This window comes from Lytechinus pictus, chromosome 7, assembly GCF_037042905.1.
Source record: "Lytechinus pictus isolate F3 Inbred chromosome 7, Lp3.0, whole genome shotgun sequence".
NCBI classification, from domain to species: Eukaryota; Metazoa; Echinodermata; class Echinoidea; order Temnopleuroida; family Toxopneustidae; genus Lytechinus; species Lytechinus pictus.
Window position 1 is genome coordinate 8,253,330 of NC_087251.1, and position 18,767 is coordinate 8,272,096.

Genomic DNA, 18,767 nt, shown 5'->3' on the forward strand with positions numbered 1-18,767 from the left:
AATGATGATGATGATGGTGATGATGATGATGATGATGATGATGATGATGGTGATGATGATGATAAATTTCTCAACCATTTTTCCCTATTTTTTGAAGGAAAGAGAAGCATTAAAAAAGCTGGACAATGTGAAGAAAGATCATGAAAAGAGAATCAATTCACTTCAAAAGAATCAGGTAAACATTTGCAGTATACTTATATGACATTCTAAATCACATGAAGAATTGCAAGCATTATATGTTATCTGTTTTATCTATTTAGGAAATTTATAAGCTTGTTTACCTCTTACTGTTACCGCTTACTGTTTTCTACATTCTGTAGATGAAAAAAAATCAAAAATCAAGTTTGGGAATGAGCATAAGAAGGGAGGGTGAATCTTATTGATACAAATAAACTATAAATAAAGTAAAAATAAATTATAAAAGTGTTCATACAAATTCTTGATTAGGTATATTGTAGATAAGATGTGATGTGAAATAATTTTGTGATATGGTGGCTTGTTTGTGGAAACATAAAACCACCGGGTTGTTTTTCCACCCTGAAATATTGTATTTCTTTTTCTTTACATGGGCCTTCGTGAAAAATAATTCAGATAAATTAACAGCGGGAACTAATGATGTAAATAACTAAGTTTTAATCCTTGTGAATTGGAAAGAATTATTTGTCATGTCTTTAACAGGAACTAAATGAAAAGAAAGGAGCACTGATTGAAATCAATCTCCCTCTGGTAAGTATCATGGTGGATATTAATTTCCTTGATAATATGTATGGTTTGTAGTCACATGTTGGTATACTGCTACCTTAGAGACAGAATTTGATGCAGACCTTTCATACATAATCCTTTCTATATGATATTGTTCATTTACAAACTTTGAATGTGTAGTATGATTCAATGAAACGCTCGCTTATTGTAATAAATTGAAATCTTCTCCACTTCATACAATTAAAAAAAATATAGAGAGTGTGTGACATTACCATTTGTTTCATTTGGATATCATCTTGATTTTGTGTTTTGTTGAAGATAAATAAAAACTTTAATAAAAGTTATAACTTTCTTATTTTACATCCAATTTTGATGAAAGATTCAGAATTATACTTGTTTGATTTTTCTCTATTTCTTAAAACCAAGTTATCATTTAGATTGACTTGGCCTTTGATCAGGAATTGTTTACTGAATGCTCCATAATTCCATTTCTGAGACACTATTTTACATTTAGTCTTTTTAAAAATTTAACAACGTTTTAATGTTCAAATATGAGTATTTATTGATGAATAACACAAATGGTATATTTCTAATCCCTTTATTTGACAGTATTGATTAATCGCTTCTTGTAAGAACGTAAGGGTTAGGTCTCTGTTGTAGAGGAGCAGATTGTTTGTTCATCCTTTGTATTCACAGGTTGAGCAGGCCCTTCGAGTAGTCCGTAGTGCAGTAGCTAACCAGATAGATTGGAAGGAGATTGAAAGTATCATCAAGGAAGCTCAAACACAAGGTGATCCTGTAGCATCAGCTATCAAAGGCTTAAAACTCGACACGAATCATTTCCAAATGCTTCTCAGGTTAGTAAGTCAGGGCTGTCGGGGATTTCAAGTTTGATAATGACATTTTGATGTTGAGCTACACACAAAATTAGATATAAGACTGGTCTTTAGACAAATCTCACTTGGTTTTGAGCTATCAACAATTTAATCTGGACCATGTATGTAAACTCAAAGTTGATTAAGCTATGGAAGAAAATCTAACTTGTCCTTCCAACATTGACACCAACACTGAACACCTAATTACTCTATATTTCAGGATGCAAATTGATCCAAGTCTGTAGGCCATGCCTTTGGGTGCACTCTTTGAATTTGTCTTAATGTCTGAAAATGTGTCTATCAATCGGATCTTGTGCAGCTGAGATCCAATTCCCAGTGAAAATTGAATTAACTCTATAAAGCCACTACGTGTTTTGGATTTGAAATCCTCACATGTTGTGAGGTATTCACTCCTGTGAATTTTTTAATGATTAGATCTATTAAATTGAATGAATAAACTCATTAGATGTGTATGAATAGCAAAATAGAGAATGCAATCATGTTCATTTTGTTTGTTGCAATTCCTAACAGGTACTTGGTGATCATCAATGCCATATAAATTCAATTTCACCCATGATGTAATATGAGATTAATGTATATTTTGTGCATGCTATTAACAGGGATCCTTACATGCAGTATGATGATGAAGGAGAGGAGGAAGAAGATGATAGACCTCAACCTTTACTAGTAGACATTGATATCGCCCTCTCAGCTTATGCTAATGCTAGAAAGTAAGTGGATCTGTTCTTTTTTCACGGAACCACTTTGAAAATGGGAAATTGAAAGTTCTCACTTAAGATGTTCTTTAATCAGCGTTGGCATTGATGAATGTTCAAAGATAGTAATATTTCTGTCCCGTATTGAGACTTGGACATGAAAGATATCACTTGAAAACCCCTTAAATTTTGGCTCTTCAAGCTTTTACTAACCAGATGAAATACATGTATTTCATCTGTCTTTTTGAATAATATATTGTAATTTCTGTACAGGTACTTTGTTCAAAAGAAGACATCTCAAAAGAAAGAACAGAGGACAATGGAATCATCAACAAAGGTAATGATATTTACAAATATGGAAAATATACTAAACTTGAATGACACTCCTTTCCCTTCCTTGCAACTCCTCTCTTCCTTTTGTTTGTCTTTCTCTATCCATATTTCTCCCTCTTTCTTTATCCATCTCTCTTCCTCTCTTTCTTTGAATTGTAAATACTACTGCTTTTTTCCCTTATGACATGTGTTCTTAATGTACAAGAAGTATATACCGGTAAATGATAATCTGGACCACAATACCAATATGTGTTAAGGATAATATTTTACTTTTAAATTCTTCTAACTTTGTTTTTTTCTAACGTAAAATTTTGCAGCCTTACAACTTCATGTTTTTACCTTCTTTTCTTCTGACTTTCTGCTCCACCCCTTCCCTTCACTCCCCTCTCTTTCTCTCTATCCCTTTCCACCCCCCTCTCTCTCTATCTGCTTCTCCCCATCTCTCTCTTTCCTTTCTAGAATTCCACAACACATGTAGTTTCAATACCATACTTTATCCGTATTATTTATTTTGTAATTATCTGTGTTATTGTTTGAATATTTTATGTGTCTTTATTACCTTGTGAATACATCGCAATTCGGCCTTAGCCGCGATGATGTCTTGATTTTTATTAATAAACCATTTATCTATCTATCTATTTTATTGATAGCTTTACTATAACATTTTTGTTTCTTTTCAAATTTCAAACCAAACTGCAATCTATACAAGATCATTATGAAATTTATTTGAAATTTAATATTTTGTTGGCATTTCAGACCAAACCTGCATATCAGAAATTTATGATTTTTATGTACAAATGAATAATGGATACCTTTGTGGAAACAAATGGATTTCCAGTGTACAAAGATTTATATGATTACCTTGATAATGTTCAGAATACCACTATTTTTATCTTCTTCTGTTGCAGGCTATTAAGTCTGCAGAGAAAAAGACTAAGCAAGCTTTGAAGGATGTTGCTACAGTAGCAAGTATCAACAAATCTAGGAAGACATATTGGTTAGATTTCTTTTTATTTTGATTTTTTGTGATGAAGTTTGTCTATACCAAGTATTTTCTTTATGAAGCAAGTGTTTAAATATAGGGATATTAAATGACCAGATAATGTAATGAAAATTTCATGATACTTTGATTTGTGTTATGCCCCTATGCTTTTGTAATATCTATTTCAGTTTATCTATCTCAGACTATGAGCTGTTTTGTTTTTGTTTGTATTTCATTTCATTCATTTATAATTTCTATTTCTGTTGTTATGGAAACAGGTTTGAGAAATACTTCTGGTGCATCAGCTCAGAGAATTATATCATAATTGCCGGACGAGATCAACAACAAAATGAGATAGTTGTCAAGAAATATCTCTCTCCAGGTAAAATAATGGCTTCATATTAATTTGAAATTAAACTTTTAACTTCTATATTTGTTTTTGTATAGATGTTCATGTAATTCGTATGAATTTTTTAAACAGAGCAGATGAGTTGTAGGAGACTTGAAATATTGGTGAAATTTGAACAGAATGACACCACCTTCTTCTCTTCTTGTCTCTTCTTGTCTCTCTCTCTCTCTCTGGTTCATATCTTTGACTATATTTCTGTCTTTCTATCTACCATATATTATTACCATACGACTCTGTTTTTGTCTCTCTCCTTGAATACAGGAGACATCTATGTCCATGCTGACATTCATGGAGCTAGTAGTGTGATCATAAAAAATCCTAAAGGTGAGGTGATATACCAATTTCATTTCATAACTCTGGGCAATAAATAGATATTTCATTGCTGCAAAATAGTTCATTTAATTAGATGTACTTGTTTTTATTAAAATAAGCAACATATCCATGATAGAGGTGTATGAATTAATATAAAATACTGTTCATGCAATTTACTATGAATTATTTTAAGAAATGAATAAAGTACAGTGCTGTCTCAATATCAAGTGTCCAAAACAGAAAATTTTTACCAATCAAACAATATTTGAAAACCTTCAGAATATTCATAATTTTGTCCATATTTCATATTGCCAAAAATATTTATTTTTGTTTCAAAATGATGCTAGGGGGTCCTGTTCCCCCTAAGACTCTTCAAGAAGCAGGTACAATGGCCGTGTGTTACAGCGTTGCTTGGGATGCTAAGGTTATTACTAGTGCATGGTGGGTACGTCATGATCAGGTTTCAAAGACCGCACCCACTGGAGAGTATCTTACTACTGGAAGCTTCATGATTAGAGGTAAGATCATTGCTTACCAGGGTCCTCTTTCGTGTTGTTGAAGACAAAGGACAGAATTTTTACCACACATTTGCTTTGAGCCAATCGAATGGCACAATTGTTATATCAGCATGTAACTTGCCATTGGTGTCATATTTTTTATATTGGCTGATTTCCAGCAAAACTAGCATTATTTAGAAAATGAAATTAAGGGGGGGGGGGGACCATTTTAGAGAAAATGCCCTACAATAGATTATTTCTTTTAATACATTGTTGTGAAGACATGAATATTTCAGTTTTCAGTTTGTGATTGTTATTTGTACAGAATGATCAGTTTATAAACACTTGATATATGAGCATTTTTTTTTTCATTCTTAGCTATTACTTACATATTTTTGGTTCCATTTTCTGTTACAGGTAAAAAGAATTTCCTTCCACCAACTCAACTTGTGATGGGATTTGGCTTCTTAATGAAGGTATCTTGTACAGATAGGGAGCTTGTAGATTCCAATCTCCTATGTATCATTATATTGTATTTAAAAATTACTGTAGAAAAAATATGTATAAACTTGGAGGTTAAGATAATGGTATCTCCACTGTTTCAAATATTGTAAGACTTGTGTTACTTGAGCATCGAGATGCTTTGCTATTTTAGGATCTGTGTTATAGTCTGTAGTGTGAATAGTACAAGACCACACTGTTTTCACCCTCATACAATTATGGTAAATGGGCAAGAATTTTATTTCTCACAGTCACATAAAACATTGACCAGCCCTTTCCAGTAGAAAAAAAAATAGTTCTCAAGTAATTGTCTCTTTGAAATCTTCTCCCTGCAAGCATTTACAGTTAGTAAATAAAGAGTTTGATTTTAGAAAGCTCATTCCACTTTTGTGGTGATACATTTCTGTAATGTTCCTTGTTTTATTTCATCTCATCTAAATTCAGATTGATGAGAGTTGTGCATGGAGGCATAAAGATGAGAGGAGAGTTAGAGGGACAGATGAAGAAGATCTATCTTCAGTTGCTGACACAGTAGAGGTAAGATGTTAAATAGTGTATGTTTCATGACTTACACAGAAATATTGTTACAGATGCAGTATAAGTGTAAATTAGTGTTAGATAAATGTTGAATAAGCTTGTGCGTAAATGTTGTATGCTTTATTGTTGTAGAGCACACAATATATAGTGGTATGTGTTATTAGCAAGTATAATTATGATGAGTTAGATTTTTCATAAAACAAATGTTAATAGTATCAGCTCAGCAAGGTATGGGTGGTTCATCAACTAAAATTTGTTTAAAATTAATTTTTCAATATTGATGAAATACCTCTTATATTAAAGAGGTAACATAGATCTAATGATCAAATGTTACGCTGTGCTTTCCATAGATCTGTAATTGACCTAACCATTAATTTGATGGACCCTTTTTATTATTGCGATGATTTGGATATTGTATGCATAATATTTGTTTGTTTGGGCTTTTCTTCATTTTGTTTTATCCCAGACTGATATCATTGTTGAAGATATTGAGGAAGAAGATGATGAGGATGAAAGTAAAGAGGAAGAGGAGACAGAGCGTGATCTCCATGAAACAGACAGCATACATGAAGATACTGAAACAGGTTTGGTCTTGGGTTCCAATTCATTAAAATGCCGTCACTAGCAAATTCTATGCAACAAGACAAATGTACTGTCAGATGTCACTAATTCTATGCAGTTAGTAATATGACAATGTGCTGTCAGTTAATCAAATGACATTATTTCAGAATCTCTAATGATTATTTTTTATAAAACTGTTAAGTTATGCACGATTGGAACATGATCTTAGGTCTTTATAACTCAATTACATAGGGATATATCACTTGGCATGAGAAAGGGCATGAGTCGTGCATAGAGTCATTTGTATCTTACAAACAGCTTTATGAAACACCCACCAGATCCTGAAGCAACCCCAATATCTTTCCATGCTGGTTTATAATGTACATGTACAAGAGAAGATGATGAAATAATGTCCAATGATGTTTGTTAAACAGATATCGTCAGATATTATTCTTAGATTTACAAAGTTCTGTCAATATGTTTCATGTTGATGAAGAATTGATCGCTTTTTAAATAATGCACTTTACTGTATAAAAGCTTGCAGCACCTTTTCAAACAAGCCATGATTAACTTTCTTTCTTTTTCCTCCTCTTTGTCTGTCTCTCTGCCTCTCTCTCTCTCTCCCACTCTATGTCAATGTGGATACATCAAATTTTCTTATTTCTTGTCTTTTGTCTCCCACTCTCTCATAGTAAACAATTAATTTTCCCAAGTTTTAAAATAAAAATATGTTGAATAAAATTTCTGCTGTGATTCATTGAAATAAATTTAGATTTAACTGAAATCAAAGTGGAAGAAGAAGAAGACAATACTGATGGTGAAGTTGCCAATGTGGATGAGGAGGATGAGAAGGAGGATGATGATGAGGAACATTCATCAGAGGTGAAACAAGAAGCCGATGATGACAAGGAGAACTTCTACCCTGATACTACCATACAGCTCCATCATGTACAAGGTGAAAGGTAAGATGGTATTATATTATTTATAAACAAAACAAAAATATTCTTGCTCAGAAGTATCGTGAGGCTGCAATAAACATACTTTCTGGTGGAGCTTCTTTCTTATTGGGCTTGAAATTTTAAGTAAAACTTCTCTTTAAAGTACCTATGCCTTCTAACTACCATGGTAGCTCTTCCCAATACCCAATCAAAATTCAGTTTTAGTAGAAATTTTATCCATTTCAAAATTCTGTTTTTTTTTTTTAATTTAATACAGTGGAGATCAAGGCCCTGTAATGTAAAGGTTTATGTTGGATTGCAATAAAATTAAAGAATGATTCTGATTGGTTCCTGGTCATTGTTCTCACTAAATGTGTTTGCAACAATGATCTTGATTGGACATTGCCATGTTGTGATTGATAGACAGACATATATGTTACAAAGCCCAGGAAATATGTTGTAGGAATGAAGATTGTATTGTGTTATCCAGTTGCAATCAAGTGTTGTACCTGGTCTCTGTAGATAGTAACTCTTTGGAAACATTAAGATTTATGGGTCACAAGAGAACTGAAGGGTATCTAAAAGTATATTTTGATGCAAAATAGAAACAACTAACCAACAGTTCTCAAGATTTTCTGACACAAACTAAACTGCATGTATTCTGCATCAGCCAAACTGAAATATGTATTTAATCAGTATCCAGTGCAACCTGCCTTTGACTAAATAGTTGATTTCAAACCAATCCCTAAAAATATATTTTCAAGTAATTACAATGAACAACTCATTTTGAATTAATGAAATGATATGACCATTTTCAAATATGAAAGCCAACAAACAAGTAGATTTATTAGTATTTGACATCTAAGCATGAATAAAAATTAATTTCTATTTTATGAATGGTAACACAATTTTCAGGTATGAGAGCCATCGTACCCGTGGATCTAGTATGATGAGTACTGGTAGTTACCAGTCTGGTGATGGTGATATTGATGAAGAAGGCAAGGCTATCATCTATCTAGGAGATGATAAACCCATTGTTGTTGGAGGACCCAAGGCTCAGCCTCAGGTATGTATCAATTAAATAGAGTCTGTCTGTCTGTATGTCTCTGTGTATCCTCTGTCAATCTATCTCTCAATATTTTCATCTTTTAATTGAAAACATCTTTTGTTTGATAGTTGTTTATCTTTCCATTTTCTTTTTCCTATTTTCTTATTTATTAACTGTTTGTTTCCATCTTGATATTTGTGAGTATTAAGCATAAGTGATGATTTTATTAAAGATTTATTTGCTCACATTTTCAGCCATACTGTACAATATTTGAGTCAGAATTAGTTGTAGGATATTTTATAATCTTCAACCTGGAGTGATACAATTCATGTTTTCTTTTAAATGTTTGATGATATTATTAAAAGAAATGTTCAGTAATACATACGTTTTAAACTTCATAACATTACCAATTTCTGTCATTTATAGGATAATCATAAGGAAAGTACAATATTTTATTGCAATAATTGTAATTGTAATTTTCTTACAAATTATGTTTACAGCATAAACCAAATCCAAAATTGTCTGCCAAGCAAAAGAGGTGAGTACTATCTTGGCATGCCATTCTATACACTCCATTTATTCTTCTCTTTATTATTTGTTTTTAATTATGTTTAACGTTTCGTATCATTATGAGTATAAATGCCTGATATTTTGGTGTTGTTTTTTTATAACACTGAAATCAAATCAACTTCAAAATTATGTATACATAAGTTTTTTTTTTTAATTGTTGACTTTGAAATCATGCTCTTGTTATTTCTTTATATATTTACCATGTGTTTAGAGCTACAACAGTGAGGCTGTCAAAGGTGTTTATGAATAAATATTAATAATTATCTTTGTTTGAAATGATAGAATTTGGAAGCACTGCAACATAAATTCACTACTGTCAAGGTATATTTTTAAAATACCTCTATTAATACAGAGATCTTAAAAAACAGAAGAAAAGACCGGATGGGTCTGCCCCCATCAGATCAGATGAAATCCAAGCAGACACTGGTACTAAAGCTGAGGATGAAGATAGCCAGGAGGAAGAAGAGGAGAAGAATGAGAGGATAGGAGGAGTGGAAGATAATGAAGTAGAAGAGGGAATGACAGAAAGACAGAATTCACATGAACCATCTGTGTCAAGAAGTGTCTCGCAAAACAGTACTGTAAGTATAAAATGACACCCTTTTCACCTTCTTCTGATGAAATGGCTCTCTTATCTTTTAATGAATCTTAACCTCTAGTAAGCCATTTTGGTAAATATTTTTTTCAAACATGTCTACTGGAGGTGAAAATGCCAAAAGCAGGAAAGATTTGGGGTTTATTTTTGATAAAATAAAATATGCAGTAGATCAAGTTAGTCAATTTGTTTGTACATGCTACTCTGAATTTTTAAATGAGTACTGTATGCCTAATGCCTATTATCTTTGGTCATTTTGACCTCCAATTAGAAAAAAAATAGATGATGGAGGTTGTTATTAAAACTTAAATATGCATTCCTGTATCTAGAAATATTTACATTATTTTTTTTCTCTTCTTTGTGTTTTAAATATATTGCATTATATGATATTGAATGCTTTTACAAATATTTATTCTGATATATTTTTTTCTTGATGATTAGATTCTTGTTGATATTCATGAGTTCTCTTCTTTATTGTACATAGAATGCAATCCAACCACCAGCCAAAAGAGGCCAAAAGGTAAATATAATTCAAATTCAAAATTATGTTACCTTTTATGTTTTCATATTTTTAATGCCATTTTACTGCATGTGTAAAAACAAAGCATTTTTCTATAATGAATGCATTGAAAAAAAAAAAAAATTCAAGTTGAGAACATGATGTCCCCCCTATCGTTATTTTTATACCTACCCTCTCCCCCTTCAGTCTCTCTTTCTCTTTTTCTCCTGTTCTTCTGTTTCTCTCCAGATCTTGCTCTGTATTTGCTTATTTATATATACATACTGATGTGTGTTATGCATATTGTAATGCATGCAGATCAGTTGCAACATTTTTTACCAGAAAATTGTGTATGAATTGTTATCTTATAAATATCCGAAATCGATTTTTTTTTTATCTGATCAAATCAGCTATTCTTACAAGAAAATGAGTCTTATGAAGTTAAATGTAGGAACATGTATATCTCCCTTTTCATTCCAGCACAAACAGAAGAAGATCAAACAGAAGTATAGAGATCAAGATGAGGAGGAGAGAAGACTTAAGATGGAAATCTTGGCAGTAAGTAAAATTGATTATAAACCAAATGGGTGTGAATGATTTACTAAAGTTGTATATTGTGCTTACTTCCATGGAATAAAAAAATGATATTAATTGATTACTGGACCCTGTAGCACAAAGATTTGTGATCAATTACTTATTTAAAATGAAATTATTAATTGAAAGTAGATTTGTTGAAAACTGCTCATGCAACAGTCATCTTGATCAGCCATTGCCATTGTGCAATAGATTGAAACCATTGTGGTACTGGGTGTAGAACATTTAACAAGAATATGAAAATTATGGGTTCAACTCTGAGATATTAAAGAAAGTGTCTAGTTATCTTTATATCCTACATAAATTAAATCCTGTCTGCTGATTGATTTAAATAGCATCACATGACCAAAATTATTCTCACTATTTTGCGATGATGTTGAAAATGAATTGCCCACTGAAGAAAATTTACTATTCCATGACGTCAATGATGGAATAGTGCACTATTCCATCATTGACGTCACAGATCTTGCAATCTCTAGGGTGCACCGGTCAGCGAGGTGACTCTACCAGGCACAAATCCGCATTCTGCTGAGCATGTGGCTTCAGGAAAAGTAGGTCAATCAGTGCTGCGAGTTATCTTTATTTTGGTTCAGATTAAACAAAGATAAACTATGAGTAGTTCTGACTTATTAAATGTAGGATATAAAATACCAGGCCTTTATTTCGGAAGTAGAGAGGGAATTATTCATCCTCGGTTGTACTGGCAAAATTACTATTTTCCCCTTGGTGCTTTGTCCCTCAGGGAAAAATAGTAATGCCAGTCAAAGCCTGGTATATTTGTATACTGCGTATAGTGCGTTGTGTGTAAACGTCTCTCCCCTGTTTCATAGATGCAGGCTATATTACAGTGGAAAACACTCCGTCCCTCGGATAGGACGTTAAATGGAGGCCCCGTGTAGAGGAGAATCACCACCTTTGCACGTTAAGAACCGACTGCACTATTTGAATAAGAGTAGGGGGAAACCCCGGTGTAGTGGTCCACCTGCATTCCCCAACCAGTTATCGGGAGGAGAGACCTGCGGGTCACAGTTCTGTGTGCGCGCCCTTCTTGGCGACCCAGATTGGCTGGCTCCTCCAATGCGCCTTTGAATGTCTTTGACAGATATATGGCGCTATACAAATGCTGTGCATCATCATCATATACTATTTCTGACTAGTGAAAAGCAATTACTCAATGTTTTCTCCACCTAGCTGTAACCATGGCAATCTCATATAACCCTTTATATCTATACATCTCTCACTCTTTCTGTCTGTCTTTCTCTATCTTTATGTCTGTGTGTGGCTCTGTCTATTTATCTATATGCGTCTCTACTCTGTCTCTGTCCCTCTCTCTCAACAGTCTGCAGGTAATTCTAAGGAGGTCAAGGGCAAGAAAGGAAGGAAAGCCAAGCGACAAGAGGAGCAACTCAAACAAGCATATCAACACCATCAACAAAGACAAAATAAGAACTCTAAACAACATCAACACCAAAAGCAACATAGCAGTAAAGACAGCCAACAGAATTCACAAAGAAATTATAGTAAGAGACAAGGCATGTCAGTATCATCCCAAGGAGGTCAGGAGCAGGGTCAAGTGTCAGAGGTCATAGAAGAGATTCAAGGAGCTGACACTGAAGTGGCATCAGAGGAGATAGTGGAAGGAGATGGAATAGAGAATGCAGGACAGTCAGGTAAGAGGAAACTGTCAATTCAGAATTATCTTCTTCAGTAAAATTTGGATAAAATCACAACAATTTACTCTTAGCAATGCGATGCATTCTGGGACAAAATAGACTAAAAATTTAGATCTTCCTCTGATCGGCTACTTTCTTGTCAACTTTTAATATATATTTTTTGTGAACAGAGATATCTTTTCACTGTTACTATTGCAGATTCGAGTTTTTGGTTGATAAAAAAACCATATATGTCTGCTGTAGCATAAAGAAAAAATCAAATGATGTGCTCATGTTTGGGAAAGTTAGGTAACTTTAGCAAGGAGGAAATAATGGGGTGCTTCTATAAATATCTATGCATATGCCTAGCAACATATATGATCATTTTAGTCCATGGCTAGGATTTTCTGTGTGTCATTTGTTATGATGATTGCTACATATTATATAGATGACTATTTTGATAAATTCTTAAAACATTGTAAAAAATATATTTGGTCATTCTTTCTCCACTTTTGTATCTTACTCAAAATTTCAAGGAAAATACAATGTTTTGTGATCCTTATTGATGTCTTGCTAACACAAAATACCATGCGAGGAATTTTTTTTCTTTTAGGTATGATTGTTTATATTGACTTTGTATATTAAACAGAAGAATCATCTATCAAGCCTGTAGTAAAGACACATGTCTGGGAAGCTAAGAAAAGGAAAGGAACCACTGATGAACAAAATAAGGTACTGGTATTCTATTTCTCCTTTTCTCTCTCAATTCAAGACTAACTGCTAATTGTTACACCTGTGAAATGTTGCAAACTGAGTTTAAAAGAAAATACATTAAAGTATGAGAGGGAGAGATTGAATGACAAACAGAAACAGATTTACAGACAAAATGATAACATAGCTGGCTAGCAATAGGGCAATAGGGCTACTCTTGCTACAATAATGGCAAGCTTTCAGAAATATACTTACTTCCCCTTTCATTGCTTGTCTGTATCCCCATTGTATCAGAATTGACAATTTTTTTCTTTGATTCATAGGAGGAGTCTGATGATGAGATAGATGCAGCTGATGCTAATTCAAGATTGATGGAGGTAGATTACAAACAAAGAAATTATGACCTAAAATATTTTTCAGTGTAGACCACAGGTTAGCGTGCAAGACACTAAATATTTTAAATGTGTATAAAGAATGCAATGTCATAAAGAAACAAATTAAAATTTTCCTCTCGCTATTTTGTTTGCTTAGATTCAGATATTTATGTTATTGATGTGTTATAGGTATAATCACATGCATTTAGTGCAATCATTTTGGGCCACAATGTGCATGGATTTAATCAAGATAAGTTATAATTGGCATCAGGATACACATATGTACAGTATTTTATATGTCATTTAAGAATTATTAACATTAGAATTTGCTGTCATTTCTAATGTTCCCTTGCTTCCATTCATAAGATATTGTATCTATCATGTGTCATTTTATTGGTGTGTATTAGGTATTATGCATATTTTTAGTGACTAAAGACTTTTCTTTGTATTAGAGATGTAATGACTGGTATAAAAAAACAATTGAAGGCTGCTGCAATGTAAAAATGAAATACCAAGCTTATGTAGAAATTAATTGATGAGATTTTTTTTTTTTCAGGAGAGTGTATCTGTTTTAGATACCTTGACTGGTTGTCCTGATCCTGAAGATCTTCTCCTGTTTGCCATACCAGTATGTGCTCCTTATAATGTTATGAACAATTACAAGTAAGTTAATCAGTCGTTCATTCATATACATCTAAATTCTCTTTGATCTCAGGATTTAAGTCCTTCTACATGTGTTGAATGAAGACTTCAAGTTGATAAATATTCTTCTTCCCTTGGCATGTTATTTGTAGACTTTATTCTCACTCAAGTTAAGTTCAGTTCTATTTTTAGTTGTTTCTGGAATGTAATAACTTTTTCATTCTGTCACTTTCCCCAAAAAATAAAATGTAAAATTGTATGATACAAGTATAAGAATTTTTTCCTTGAAACGAAATCACAAGAGTTAAAGATTTACTATTCAAAGTGAGCCAGTTGTGAGAGGAAACATTTCAAATCGTGCTCAATTATTAACACATCATATTTGTAGTACATTCTTACATTAATTAAGTCATCCAAATATTGTGAAATCATGAAATTCCTTAAATTTTTAGTCCAAATTTGGGTGGTCATTCAATTGTTTTTTTTTTTATCAACTTCATCTTTTAATGGTTACAACAGCCTCAATTAATAACTTAAAGTAGAAAGCATAACATTATTTGTGTTTTAAAATTGATTTTCTACAGATTTAAAGTCAAACTTACTCCTGGAACAAGCAAAAAGGGAAAAGGTACATACATTTGAAAACTTATTCTGTAACTTTATAATATTGTATTAAACCTGTGTTTGCATCATTGTTAAAAGTTTGACAGATATTAACAAGTTAATGTGTATATATTGGGTTGATAATGAATTGATGATATTATTGGAAATATTATTTGAAAATAACTTTCAATAGAAGAAATAAATATTTATTGTTTTGTTTTGATCAAAGAAATAAGACTGGCAAAGGTTATATTCCTTATTGATTTCAAGATTGCATAATCCTCTTTCAAAGATGAACAATATTTGTGTATGCAGCTTTATCAATTACATTATTATTTTGTTTTATGCTTCATAGGTCAAATATTGTTTGTCACATATGACCGATTAATGTCTTATATACTTGACTTGAATGACTAATATATTGAAATAGTATTTGACCCATAGTTTTACTTGTTGTATATGGCTAAGTAGTATCGTATGACACATGAATTACGTTTCCACAGACAAGTTTTGAACTGTATGTGACTCACTATTTGACTTTAATATGGTAATTGTAACTGTTACATATGACTCACATGTGACCAATATATAACTTTTCTTCTGTGTTTGTCTATTCTATTCCTGATCAGCTGCTAAGACTTCTCTTAATATGTTTCAACACTCCAAGGAAACAACACCAAGAGAGAAAGATCTTTTTAAGGGAGTCAAGGTTTGTATTCAAAATACTTATAGTGTTCATCCTAAATAAACTGATCCACATTTATGAAAGTATACTGAATATTGGTGTGGTTTTATTGAAAGTTTGATATCTAGTATTTTTTAAATTTATCCATCCACCAGAGATGGTCTCTGAAAGTAATATATCTGCCTGTCCATTTTTTTGTCCTTATGATATGAGACATTTCTTGACTCATACAGGTGGGACAGTAAAGTTATTAGATTTGGGGGTAATGAGAGTAAGGGTCAAATATTACAATTATATTATACTTATAATAAATTTTCAAATTCTTTAAAATCTTTATTATGAATTTGCAATATATTTCTTATATTGGCTGATTTGTGCATCTCAACTACTCACAGTTACACATCCATTTGTTATTGATACAGAAAACTTTCATCATTCAGGGATGATGAATAAAATAATCTTTAAACTTCAACCAACATGATCAATTATTTAGGGCGAGCTTTCAACCACTCCTGTGGACTTTCTCAAGCCAATTGATCAGTCACACACCATTTATTTTGTTTTTGTGTGTTTTTTTAGAGAGAGACAAACAAGGTTTTTAATTAATGTATCTATTTCAGTTCTGCAACACATCCAAGTGTATAACATTAAATGATATTGATGTAATTTCAAGTTCATTTGGTGTTACCAAGTATTATCTCTATGTATAGTTTCAGTTCAGTGCTATGAAATCAGCTTTATGACCTGTTGTTTTTCTATATTTTTTTCTTCAGGATGCAGATCTTTCAAGGAATATACCAGGGAAGGTGAAGCTGTCTGCTCCAAATCTCAATCAGAAGAGAAAGAAATGATAGGATTTAAGGTTTAGATATCCACGACATAGTCTTCCTTGTATTTTGATAATGTAAGATGTATTTCAAGACATTTAATAATAATGTAAGATGTATTTCAAGAACTTATTATTACCATCTCTGCATTATATTGTAATGCTTTAATAAGTTTGAAATCCAAGCTTGTTAATGCAGTCACCGCTCTGACAACAAAACCTTGTTTCTCACAGAGTGAAAAAACGTTCAGGAGAGTGGGGAAAAACATGGCAGCCAAACACTGTTTTCAATATGAAATTGTTCCCTTTGAAAATGTGTAGTTGCTTCATGTTTTAGATAGAGAGCTTTGATTTGCATTTTTTAAATGGACATCCTTTGGTAGATCTAGTCATTCAAACTTAAAAGTGATTTTCCTAAATATTTGGAGTACAAGGTCTTGTAGCCCTAGTAGTGCATGTAATTGTTCCATTTAAGTCCATTTGTAATTAACTTTTTGACTATTTATCAGTACTGCATCTTGTAAGAAAAGTTCAGATGTGAAGGTTTTCATAAGTGCAGATTTTAAATTTAATTTTAAGTGGATTCAGTGACTCATAACCTGAGGTGGTATTCTCGAACACTGTCTTAACTTTTGTCATAAATTTTGTCATTTCTCCCCAAGATGTGATACCGCTATGATTGTCACAAATTGTATTCTGAACATTGTCTTTTCCCTGTTATATCTCTCTAAGTTTCTATCCATCTTTTCGGAGGCAAACCAATCAAAATCACTGTTAGTTCCGAGTGGGAGCCCTTCTAAGCAATGGGAAGGCCCAGGGCCACATGGAGCGTCTGAGTAGCTGGCATTGTACAATTGCACATATATACATGTGCTTAATTACAAAGAGTAACAGAGGAAAAACAGAAAAAAGGGAAATATGTAGGGCCTAACTACCTGTAGCATGAAAAATATTTTTGAAAAATTGTGATGGATGAAGAATGAAATTGATACAAAAATCTAATTTTAAAAATATTGTACGCTTGACATATTGTTGGGTTGTTATTGGAATATTATGGTACTAAAAGAAATGACAAACTTTAGGACTGCTAGACCCTATCATAAATGTTATCATTTCATTTACTTGTATATTTGAATTATATGCACATTTATGAACTGCATATTTTTGTGTGGGCTAAAGACAAAATTTATGACAATTTTATGAAAAAAGGTATGACCTCCACCAGAATACCGATTTTTTCATATCTCTGTGAAAAGACAAAATATTGAGAAAAGACAATGTTCAGAATACCGCCTTTGATTATACAGGGATGCCAGTTTTCAGGCAAAAGCCTGAATTCAGGCTCTGGCAGTTTATTTTCAGGCCATAGTTTTAGCATTTTTGTGTACAAAATATTGTATTCTAGGTGATTTTCAGGCCCTCTGATCAATTCCAACTGGCATCCCTAATTATAGTATATTACTTCTAGCTGGTGAGGAAGGATGAATGGCAGCAGTAGAATCATACATCAGCATGATGGGTCGTATTTTCTGCCTATGTTCTCTCTTTTCATATTGAAACATTTCTGAAATTGGGCAAGAGGTATCATTTAATTACATAAGATGGTATAAACAAACAAATTAAATGGTTATAGAGGAATGTGTTGGGTTGTAAGGAACATTAATAATTGGTAAATTATGCTGGATAATCATGATGGCATGGTTTTGTGAAATTTAGCATAGCAATCTGTACTGACCGCACAGAAATGTTGTTAGCGCTAGCAATGCGCTAACAGAGGCTTTGTTACAACCGGTAATATAGCAGCGGTGCCTAATGTTACAACAATGCATTACTTACACATTGTATACATTGAAATAAATGTTTTGACTGCACAATCCGAAAGATGTGAATGGGCTTACTGTTAGTGCTCTGTTTGGCTAACAATGTTTCTGTGCGGCTGGCACAGGCCGTTGTAAAGAAGTGATGTCATAGAACAAATGTGAATGAAACATTTGAATTGAAACAATGAGATTATATTGTTAATTTTAACCAAAAAGAAAATTCGAATTGAGAATGATTGACTGATATCTACTAGGATGTAGTTTGCTGACATACCAGCATGGTGAAATTCACACTATAATTGACAGGTGGCTTGATGTAATCAACATTATTGATTTGGAATGTTGGGCTTTAGGAAGAATGATGTTCATTACAGGAAGGTAGATTTCAGTAATGTACATCATTCCTTTCTCAGTCAGTCAACCCTTTGAACTTGCTTTATGCTAGTTTGTAATTTATTTGCAAATATGATACTACATTTGAATTTCCATTTTCCTTCTCTCAACACAACATACAATACCTCTTTATTTCATCTTTAACATACTCTGGGTAACTGGATTATTAATTTTCAAAGGTTGGTAGCTCTGTTTTAACAATATACAAATAGCGAATAGGTATGATAGTCGGGCAGCATATGTCATCTACTTCGACAAATTGGCTAAGTCTGATTTTTCACTTTTATGTGATTGGTGACATCACAAGGAACAACTTTCAACTTGGTGACAAATTTCTAATGGTCATCTTGACCATGTGAGGGGTCAAAATGTGGTCAATAGGGGTCTATTTT

At 32.6% G+C, this 18,767-nt stretch overlaps 1 protein-coding gene across 1 annotated transcript in view; it reads left to right on the forward strand.

The window, feature by feature from the left end:
- LOC129265034 (ribosome quality control complex subunit NEMF-like) overlaps nucleotides 1-18,036 on the forward strand; it is a 36,881-nt gene extending 18,845 nt beyond the window's left edge. Inside the window, exons 11-35 of the mRNA XM_064101851.1 lie at nucleotides 98-175; nucleotides 679-726; nucleotides 1,399-1,559; nucleotides 2,198-2,308; nucleotides 2,567-2,630; nucleotides 3,535-3,623; nucleotides 3,887-3,990; nucleotides 4,279-4,341; nucleotides 4,677-4,847; nucleotides 5,244-5,302; nucleotides 5,772-5,864; nucleotides 6,331-6,448; nucleotides 7,198-7,387; nucleotides 8,279-8,429; nucleotides 8,912-8,949; nucleotides 9,334-9,562; nucleotides 10,061-10,096; nucleotides 10,556-10,633; nucleotides 12,009-12,339; nucleotides 12,971-13,053; nucleotides 13,356-13,409; nucleotides 13,963-14,069; nucleotides 14,633-14,676; nucleotides 15,281-15,360; nucleotides 16,110-18,036. Coding sequence (XP_063957921.1) covers nucleotides 98-175; nucleotides 679-726; nucleotides 1,399-1,559; nucleotides 2,198-2,308; nucleotides 2,567-2,630; nucleotides 3,535-3,623; nucleotides 3,887-3,990; nucleotides 4,279-4,341; nucleotides 4,677-4,847; nucleotides 5,244-5,302; nucleotides 5,772-5,864; nucleotides 6,331-6,448; nucleotides 7,198-7,387; nucleotides 8,279-8,429; nucleotides 8,912-8,949; nucleotides 9,334-9,562; nucleotides 10,061-10,096; nucleotides 10,556-10,633; nucleotides 12,009-12,339; nucleotides 12,971-13,053; nucleotides 13,356-13,409; nucleotides 13,963-14,069; nucleotides 14,633-14,676; nucleotides 15,281-15,360; nucleotides 16,110-16,187 — 2,658 coding nt within the window. The 3' untranslated portion in view covers nucleotides 16,188-18,036. The remainder of the gene's footprint in view (nucleotides 1-97; nucleotides 176-678; nucleotides 727-1,398; nucleotides 1,560-2,197; nucleotides 2,309-2,566; nucleotides 2,631-3,534; nucleotides 3,624-3,886; nucleotides 3,991-4,278; nucleotides 4,342-4,676; nucleotides 4,848-5,243; nucleotides 5,303-5,771; nucleotides 5,865-6,330; nucleotides 6,449-7,197; nucleotides 7,388-8,278; nucleotides 8,430-8,911; nucleotides 8,950-9,333; nucleotides 9,563-10,060; nucleotides 10,097-10,555; nucleotides 10,634-12,008; nucleotides 12,340-12,970; nucleotides 13,054-13,355; nucleotides 13,410-13,962; nucleotides 14,070-14,632; nucleotides 14,677-15,280; nucleotides 15,361-16,109) is intronic.
- Nucleotides 18,037-18,767: the final 731 nt, after the last annotated feature.